Here is an 8,493-nt window from a genome sequence, read left to right on the forward strand (position 1 = left end):
TCCATCCCGACCGTCCTACAATGGGAGCAATTGGGGATGGGATTTTGGGATGGGGGTGTAAGAATTTGGCTCCAATCTCTGTGCTTCTTACCACTCAGAGCCATTCCCCAGAGCTGGAGGAGGATGAGGGTGCCCCAGGGATTGCTCTGACCCCAGTGTGTTCCCATTCCCAGCTCTCCAGAGCAGCTGCCATCTCGGGCTCACTGCTGGCTGCCCTGGGAGGAAAACAAACAGAGCCTCCAGCTCACCAATGGGATGGAAAGTTTTACTTGCTGGGGCTGGCACTCTCCCAGTTTAGCAGCTATGAAATACCCAGTGAGGCACTCAAAGTCCATGCCTGCCCTTCCTGGGTGTCTTGCTTCCCAAGAGCCAGGAAAACAGCAGCAGGGGAAAACTCCCTGCCTACCCCATGCTATTCCCTGCCATGGAGCACTGCTCTAAATGGGGGCTTTTCCTGCTCCTGCTGCCCCGTGCCAGCAGCTGATCCCTGTCCCTGGTGTCCAGCCACCTGCAGCCCTGTCCCAGGGTCTGGGGAGCACTGACTCAGCTCTCCCTCTGCCGGGGTGCTCCTGCAGCCCTTGCCTGCTTGCCCATGAGTGGTTTTTCATCTCAGCCTCTCCCCACAGGAGGAATTCAGCCGTGTCCCAGAGCTCCCGTGTGTGAAGGACAGAAGCAGAGGAAGGCTGCTGTGCGTGTTTGGCATCACTGCACAGGATCCCTGTCACTCTTATGAGGTGAGGAAACCCTCATGGGGACCAGCACTGGCTGAGCCTCCAGGAGAAATGTGGGAGTTGATTGCTCCCAGCTTTGGTGCTGGAGAGGGAGCCCAGCACCTGTTTTAGTGCAGGAGCAGAAAACTATCCCATGGCCCAGGGGCTGATGGAGGGCAGCCATTCCTGCCAGTGCTGCCCACTCCAGGCTTTCCCCTCCCTGGGGAGCTGGTTCTGGACTCCTGCATCCCCATGAAGCTGATTCCTTGGGCAGCCCATGCTGCTTAAGCCAGACTTTGCTTGTGGTGTGGTCCAAGGGGAGGGTTGTGTTCAGGACTCCGAGTGCCAAGGGAGCTGCAAAAGTGTCCCTGTCCCTGGCTCTTGCTGTGGGAATGGGCTGCCAATGGCATCCTGTTGCAGAAGGGGCTGGTGGGATCTCAGTCACTCATCTGCTTGCTCAAGTGATGTTGCCTAAGGAGAGCAGAGCTGTAGGAGTCTGGTCACTGGGGTCTTGGGCAGGGAGAGGAGCCAGGCCTGTGGATCAAGCTGGCGATTTGCAGCCAGTGGTGCTGTGCAAACGTGGCAAGTGACACCATTCCCATGGCCATGGCTGTCCTGGGGGACAAGAGATGTTTGTGAGACCTGTGTGAGTCCCTGGGCACTGGCACATGGTCAAGCAGAGGAGGTCAGAGAGGGCTGTGCCTCCCTTTTGATTGCCTTCATAGCCCCTAATAGGATCTGGGACTTGTTCTCTTGCACTCTGATGGAATTACTTTCCCTGCAAAGCAAGCCCTGCCTGGTAGAGCTGGCTGCAGGGACCCTTGGGAGGGGATTTCTTGAGGAATTAACCACGTCTTGGCTGTTAAGCTTCCCTCTCCTTGCGCATGGTGCCAGGGAGGATTCAGTCTCCCAGCCTGGTGTGAGCATGCACGTGCCAGAGGGGAATGTCCTGCATCTCCCCTTCATGGGGCACCCCAACACGTGACAGTTCCACGTGGGAGCTGTGGTGCATGTGGGGAAGTGGATCAGGTGTTTTCAGGCCTTGTGCATCCCCTCCCTTCCCCCCCTGCCCAGGCAAGAGGAGCTCCTTGCAGACATCCCCTGCTGTCTCCCCTTGGCTCCCTTCCCAAACTGGGAGTGCTGGTGTTCCCTGTGCTGCAGCTGTGTGCCACGGGCCTGGCAGGGCTTGCTGGGATCCCCCATATTTCCAAGGCACATGGTCAGGCTCATCCAGGCGGGGTGTGAAGCCTGGGTGTCCCACTGGGGTGTGCTGGGATGATGGGGATGCTCTGACCTGGTCACTGCTGCTGTCCCTGCCCTACTCCCAGCAGGTGTTGGTGACCCCTGGGGGGCTGGGAGTGAGTGGTTAATGCAAGCCTTGCTGCCCACCCAAACCCAGGGAAGTAACGTGAGTTTTGGGGATGCAGCAGCTGGGTTCATGATGGGTTCATGATGGCCAGGTCTCACCAGCACAGCCAGGGACTCAGGGCGCTCAGTCTGGTGACGCCCCACTGATGAGACCCCGTCTCTCACTGAGCCTTTCCTCACACACAAGCTCCTGGGGGAACCCCTCTCCCCTGTGTCTGACTGCCTGCACTCTGCCAGCCTGCCAGCCACCCCCAGCCGGAGATGTCAGCCGGGGACAAGAACGGGGGCAGCCGCTCCAGCAGCAGCAGCCGCCTGCAGAGCAAGAAGCCGCCCAACCTGTCCATTGTCATCCCGCCCCGCGAGGCCGAGGAGGATGGCGCCCGCAAGGAGGTGAGTGCTGGAGCTGTGCCCGTCCCACGCTGGGCCTGGGGGGCTGCCAGGTGCCATCGTGTCCCTGATGCCCCCCTGCTCTGCCTTCCAGCCCCCCAAGGTGCCCGTGTACCGCAAGAGCAAGAGCCTGCAGGAGCCGCGCCCGGAGCGCCGGCCCGGCTTCCGCCGGCAGACGTCCCTGTCCCAGAGCATCCGCAAGTGAGGGCGGGCTGGGCTCCAGCCGGGGCTGCTCACTCACAGGGGCACATTGTGGGTGCTGGCAGAGGATCTGAGGTGGGGTTGGAGGGTTTTGTCTCAGTAGGAAGTGCAAGAATCACTTTCCTACACATCCCTTTGTTAAGAAAATTAGTCCACAAACACCAGAGGTTTATGTCCAAAAAGGAGACAGAGGAGTCCCTTTCTGGCTTTATTTGAATAAAGGGAGAGGCCATGGGGCATTTCCCTGGGATCTCTCAAATTTTTGGAGGATGCAGCCTCCCTTTTTATCCCAATTTCCTGGCCGCATTTCCCTTCTCTCTTTCCCCATTGGCTGAGGTACTTGAGAGGTACAGACTCCCTGATACACCTGATACCAGAGATTTCCCTCTAATAACCCTCCCTTTTAAGTTTTAATTCTTACGGAATTTAGGGGTTTTTCTTCCCCATTGTTTCTTTCATCTCTCAATGTCTAATTTCGTTTTTCAGCAAACCTAAAGTTTATTTGTAAAAACAAATATCTTTTTCCATTCATCAGTCAGTGGAATCCTTCCCTTTGTTTATCTCCCAGTGCTAGTTTTATCTACCAGCAGACCCACAGCTTGTTTGGAAAGACAAATCAGCTATTCCTCTCACCTCTGACCCAGGTCAAAACTGCCCTGCTGCAGGCTGGGCTGAGACACCCCAACCCCAACCACCTGCCAGAGGGCATGGCTGGGTGCAATGGTGGTACATGGTGTGGGGGCCAGCTGTGTGACAGATGTGCCCACCCTGTGTCCAGGGGCACGGCGCAGTGGTTTGGTGTCAGCAGTGACTGGGAGGGGAAGCGGCAGCAGTGGCAGCGCAAGAGCCTGCAGCACTGCAGCATGAGGTACGGCAAGCTGAAGCCCGCCTATCGCGACATGGAGCTGCCCAGCCAGGAGGTGCCCTCCTTCCAAGCCACCGAGTCGCCCAAGCCCGCCAAGATGCCCAAGGTAGAGCTCGGGATGAGGGGTCCTACTGCCAGCCTTGCTCTCCCAGCGCTGACAGCGGATCCCTCTCCCAGATCGTGGACCCGCTGGCCAGGGGCCGTCCCTTCCGCCATCCCGACGAGACCGACCGTCCCCACACGCCCCACCATGTGCTGCCCCCGCTCACCCCCGGCGTGGTCTCCTTGGCGTCCTTCAACAGCATCCGCTCGGGCTACGGCCGCCTGCCGCGCAGGAAGAGGGAGTCTGTGGCCCACATGAGCTTCAAGGCGGCCGCAGCCCTCCTCCGTGTGAGTTCTGGGAGCGTGAGGGGGGATCACCTTCCTAAGCTGGGTTTCAGTTCTGTCCTTCACCCATTGTCTTTGTTCCTTGGCTGTTTGCCGTGCATGGAGACTGCTCTCTCCAGGGTGGGTTTGAGGGGGGAGATTGGGTTTTTTAACCTGAGCGCTACTTAAAAGTAGAAGTTTTGGTGGAAATTGGACAATCTGAGAAAAAAAACAACTTTTGGGTTCCATTGCTGAGGGGCAGTGAAACCTGACCCCTTGGGGGTGGTGGGCAAGTGGAAATTGGACAATCTGAGAAATAAACAATTTCTGGGTTCCATTGCTGAGGGGCAGTGAAGCCTCTCCAGCAATTTTCTTGGTCCTGAGGAGCCCTGGGCAAGCCTTGGGGATGGGTTTGTGGTTATGAGACCAGATGAATTCAGAGGTCACTTGTCATGCTGACTAATGTGGCCATGGTCCAGTGTGGATTCTGAGGGGCTAAAGGCAGCATCTTCTGCCAGTTCCTCCCCACACGAGGGGCTATGGTGGTTGATTGGGATTTAATCTTTGCCATTTGGCTTTGGAGACGTAAGATCTGAGAAACCCTCAGTGCTGCAAAAACTGAGGGCTTCTGGTTGCTTACCTTCATTTGCTTGTGCTGCCAAAGGGGCGCTCTGTCCTGGAGCCGCTGGCTCCCAAGCAGAGGAGCAAGAGGAGCTTCCTGTACCCCAGCTTCATGGACGAGGACATGGTGGATGCTGCTGATACCCTGGACTCCTCCTTCTTCAGTAAGGCAAGCACCTTTCCATGCTGGCTGCTGGAGCTGGGGTGTGTCCCAGTGCCCTGCACAGGGGGCTGGGTGTGGAGCAGGGCTCTCACGAGGATCCCTGTGTTGGCACTCCACCCAGCAGTGACAGAGGCATCGGTGGCTGCTGTGCCCCAGCCCTGGGTGTGACAGGGAGCGATGTTGCCATCTGGGCACATTTCACACCCTGTGATGGGCCATTAGTGGGGTGTCATTGGGGATCCCCCATGCCCCCTGGCCAGGGAGATGCTCAGTCAGGGGGTGAGGGCTCAGTCAGTTTCTGACCCATCACACATATCCAAGGACACAATCCATCCCCTTTCCAGATGGACATGCACGATGAGACGTACTCCATGCCCGATGACGTCTTTGAGTCACCTCCTCTCTCGGCCACGTACCTACGCATGCACCAGGTGGCAGAGGAAGCCAGGGTGTCCCCTGAGGTGGAGCAGCCCACCACGTGAGTACCAACCCTCAGCAGGCCTTGCCCCTGAGGCTGCCCAGGTGCCCTGCTGCAGGCAGGACAATGTCCCCAGCCATGAGCACTGGGCACTTCCATGATGATGCTGGGAGAATGGAGCCAGGAGGTGCTCAGAGCCCCACCTCAGGGCATAGCTCTGGCTGTGGGGTGTTTCTCAGCTGTTCTTTTGGGAGGTGTGATGGGTTTCTCCTCTCTGGCCAGGCGGGAGGGTGCCCGGCTGGCCTCGGTGCCGGGCGGCACGGCTCCGCGGCGGGGCAGGCGCATCGCCTCCAAGGTGAAGCACTTCGCCTTCGACCGCAAGAAACGCTACTACGGGCTGGGCGTGGTGGGCAAGTGGCTGAACAGGACCTACCGGCGCAGCCTGAGCAGCATCGTGCAGTCCCAGCTGGAGATCACCGACAGCCACCGGTGAGGGGCAGGGACAACACGGGACACCCCCACTCGCATGTGTGTCTTCCTCAGTGCTTGGGGACTGCAGTGTCCCTTTGCCCAGAGATCTTTGACCATCTCCAGTTTTGGGTCCTGTCCCCTCCAGGCCGTATTTCACATACTGGATCACCTTTGTGCACATTCTCATCACTCTGCTGGTCATCGGCACCTACGGCATCGCCCCCATTGGCTTCGCCCAGCACGTGACGACAGAGTTAGTAAGTTTGAGAGCATCCTTCAGGGGGACTGTAACCACCCGTGTCCCATGGTGTCATGCTTCCTGTGAGGACTGGGAGCATCTTGTGGGAGCATGACACCATGGGACACTGAGAGCCAGCATTTGAGAGGCTCTGTGAAATGGCCAGGGCAAGGGGACGAGCAGCACCGTGTTGCAGCAGAGTATGTGGTGGGAGCAGAGCTGTTCCCCTCTCCTGCCTTGCTAGTGGGACCCACAGCCCTTCCCCTCGGATGAAGGGGCTGCTCAGCCCCTTTTGAGTGGAGGGAGACAGGGGTGCCCCCCACAGCAATCATCCCTTCAGTGGGAGCTGACCCTGGCCTCTCTTGGCAGGTGCTGAGGAACAAGGGTGTCTACGAGAGTGTCAAGTACATCCAGCAGGAAAACTTCTGGATTGGGCCCAGCTCGGTAAGGACCCTGCCCGACCCTTGGCCCCTGGTCTCAGGCCCTGCCCTCTGCTTCCCCTGCCCTGAGCTGAGGGGGTTCTCTGCAGTGCTCCTCTCCTCAGGGGGACAGAGCTTGGCTTCCTCACTCTAGCCTGCTGTCCCAGGCCCCCATCCCACTGGCACATGTGGCATCACACGGTGCTGCTTTCCCTCCACTGGGATGACAGACACCTTTGTCTATTGCCTGGGGAGACCCCCTGCCCCTGCTAAACAGGTGCACAGACAAATCCCCTTTACTGGCATCTCCCTGCCAGATCGACCTGATCCACCTGGGAGCCAAGTTCTCCCCGTGCATTCGGAAGGACCGGCAGGTGGAGCGGCTCATCCAGCGCGAGCGGGACCGGGAGCGGGGCTCCGGCTGCTGCGTGCAGAACGACAACTCCGGCTGCATCCAGACCCTGCCCCAGGACTGCTCGGTGCGTGCCCCTGCCGTGGGAAGGGCTGGGGAGAGCAGGGGAAGCCATCTCAGCCCTGCACTGCCCCTGGGCAGGATGCAGGGGCGGTCAGAGCCCTGGAGGAATGTGGCCCCTGTTGATGGAGTGACCAAACTATCCTTTGTCTCTTTAAAAAGGGAAAAAGCCCAGAAGTTTCTCTCCTCAATTAGGTAAAAAGACACCTCGTAGGACCTGGGGGACTTCACCTCAAACTTAAGGATAGCCAATTGGACAGGAGGCAAAAAGTCCCGCCTAAGCAATTTACTAGAAAAAGAAGAGAATAAAGAAACTAATGGCTTTTGTGAGGTGTTTTACCAGGAGCAAGAACCTCTGGCACCTGGTTCAGTTTTTCTCTGTAAAGAGTTTTGTTATTTTGCCTTTTATTAAAGCTTTTCTATTTCCAACACTGCCACAGAAGCCATCCTGCTGATTTTATACCTCCTAAGGTAGCTGAGCTATCTTGGGTGTGCTATAGATCTCCAAGAGCTTATGAGACCTGGCTCGAGGAGACCATATATCAGAGCTGTGCATTCCCTGCTGCATCCTCAGTGTCCCCATGCTCCCTGCAGGAGACACTGGCAACATTCATCAAGTGGCCGGGCAGCAACGCACCAGCCATGGGCTCGGGAGAGAAGAGGACCTCGGGGGCTGTGTGTCACCAGGACCCCAGGTAGATGTAGCAGCTGGGTGGGGGTGGCCCTGTCACCTGGCTGTGTGTGGGACACGGCAGAAGGAGCTGCCTTTCCAGTGGGATACCTTGAATCCTCTTGTCTGAGGGGAGGGGAGATTTTTGCACATTAGGAGAGTGATAAAGAAGAGGGAATCAGTGGGGAAACTGAGGCAGGGCCTGTCCGTAACACAGGGAGCAGCAGGTGATGCTGTTGTGTTGTGCTGGCATGGGAACATCCATGGGCATGGTTGTCCAACAGCTCTGAGTTCTGTGGGGTTCACCTGCAGAAGGAGCTGCTGTGGGGTGTTGTGGGGCACCCACGGGTGGGCAGGATTGAGGCAGGTCCCAGAGCTGTGCCTGAGGGGGTTCCTGGTCTGCAGGGGGGATGTGTTGGGGGCACCCACCCGACTCACCCTGCTCCTCCTGCCAGGACGTGTGAGGAGCCTGCGTCCAACCCACCCCATGTGTGGCCAGACGACATCACCAAGTGGCCGGTAAGAGCCCGGTGCCACCATCAGCTGGTGGCTCCATGGTGCCAATGAGCCTGGCAGGGGCCTGCAGGGACAGCCTGAGCCTGGGCTCTGACCAGGGCTCCCTTCCCTCCTGCTCCTAGATCTGCACCTACGAGACCAAAACCAACCACACGGGCTTGGCCCACCTGGACTGCGAGATCAAGGGCAGGCCCTGCTGCATCGGCACCAAGGGCAGGTGGGCAAAGGGGGCACCTGGCCTGGCTCCCCCCCTGCACTCCTGCCTCGTGCTGTCCCATCAGCGTCCAGAGCTGTGCCTGGGGGGGTTACAGAGCCTTGGGGGTGGGAAGCACAGTGGCAGCAGGCTGGGAGCAGCGGGGGATGCTCAGGGGTGTCCTGAGTGTGCCCTGTCCCCACGAGCCCCCTCCTGCCCCTGGCAGCTGCGAGATCACCACGCGGGAGTACTGCGACTTCATGCACGGCTACTTCCACGAGGAGGCAACGCTCTGCTCGCAGGTGAGCAGGGCCAGGGAGGCATGGCAGGGCGTGTGGGATTCAGTGCTAGCAGCCATGCTGGTGCCAAAGGGCTTCAGAGTGTCCTGCCAGGACATGGACATGGTTGGGATGGG

The 8,493-nt window shown here is 58.6% G+C and overlaps 1 protein-coding gene across 2 annotated transcripts in view; it reads left to right on the forward strand.

Annotated features, from left to right (window-relative positions):
- Positions 1 to 624: 624 nt before the first annotated feature.
- RHBDF2 (rhomboid 5 homolog 2) overlaps positions 625 to 8,493 on the forward strand; it is an 11,363-nt gene continuing 3,494 nt past the window's right edge. The window contains exons 1-15 of one of the 2 annotated variants that reach the window (XM_031059984.1): positions 625 to 734; positions 2,266 to 2,468; positions 2,560 to 2,666; positions 3,445 to 3,637; positions 3,709 to 3,921; positions 4,562 to 4,687; positions 5,026 to 5,159; positions 5,382 to 5,588; positions 5,716 to 5,827; positions 6,178 to 6,252; positions 6,545 to 6,706; positions 7,294 to 7,394; positions 7,825 to 7,888; positions 8,008 to 8,102; positions 8,305 to 8,380. In XM_031059984.1, coding sequence (XP_030915844.1) covers positions 2,340 to 2,468; positions 2,560 to 2,666; positions 3,445 to 3,637; positions 3,709 to 3,921; positions 4,562 to 4,687; positions 5,026 to 5,159; positions 5,382 to 5,588; positions 5,716 to 5,827; positions 6,178 to 6,252; positions 6,545 to 6,706; positions 7,294 to 7,394; positions 7,825 to 7,888; positions 8,008 to 8,102; positions 8,305 to 8,380 — 1,794 coding nt within the window. In that variant the 5' untranslated portion in view covers positions 625 to 734; positions 2,266 to 2,339. The remainder of the gene's footprint in view (positions 735 to 2,265; positions 2,469 to 2,559; positions 2,667 to 3,444; positions 3,638 to 3,708; positions 3,922 to 4,561; positions 4,688 to 5,025; positions 5,160 to 5,381; positions 5,589 to 5,715; positions 5,828 to 6,177; positions 6,253 to 6,544; positions 6,707 to 7,293; positions 7,395 to 7,824; positions 7,889 to 8,007; positions 8,103 to 8,304; positions 8,381 to 8,493) is intronic. The other variant, XM_005424555.3, reaches the window with a different exon arrangement.

Source organism: Geospiza fortis, unplaced genomic scaffold (genome assembly GCF_000277835.1).
Source record: "Geospiza fortis unplaced genomic scaffold, GeoFor_1.0 scaffold244, whole genome shotgun sequence".
Classification (NCBI taxonomy): Eukaryota; Metazoa; Chordata; class Aves; order Passeriformes; family Thraupidae; genus Geospiza; species Geospiza fortis.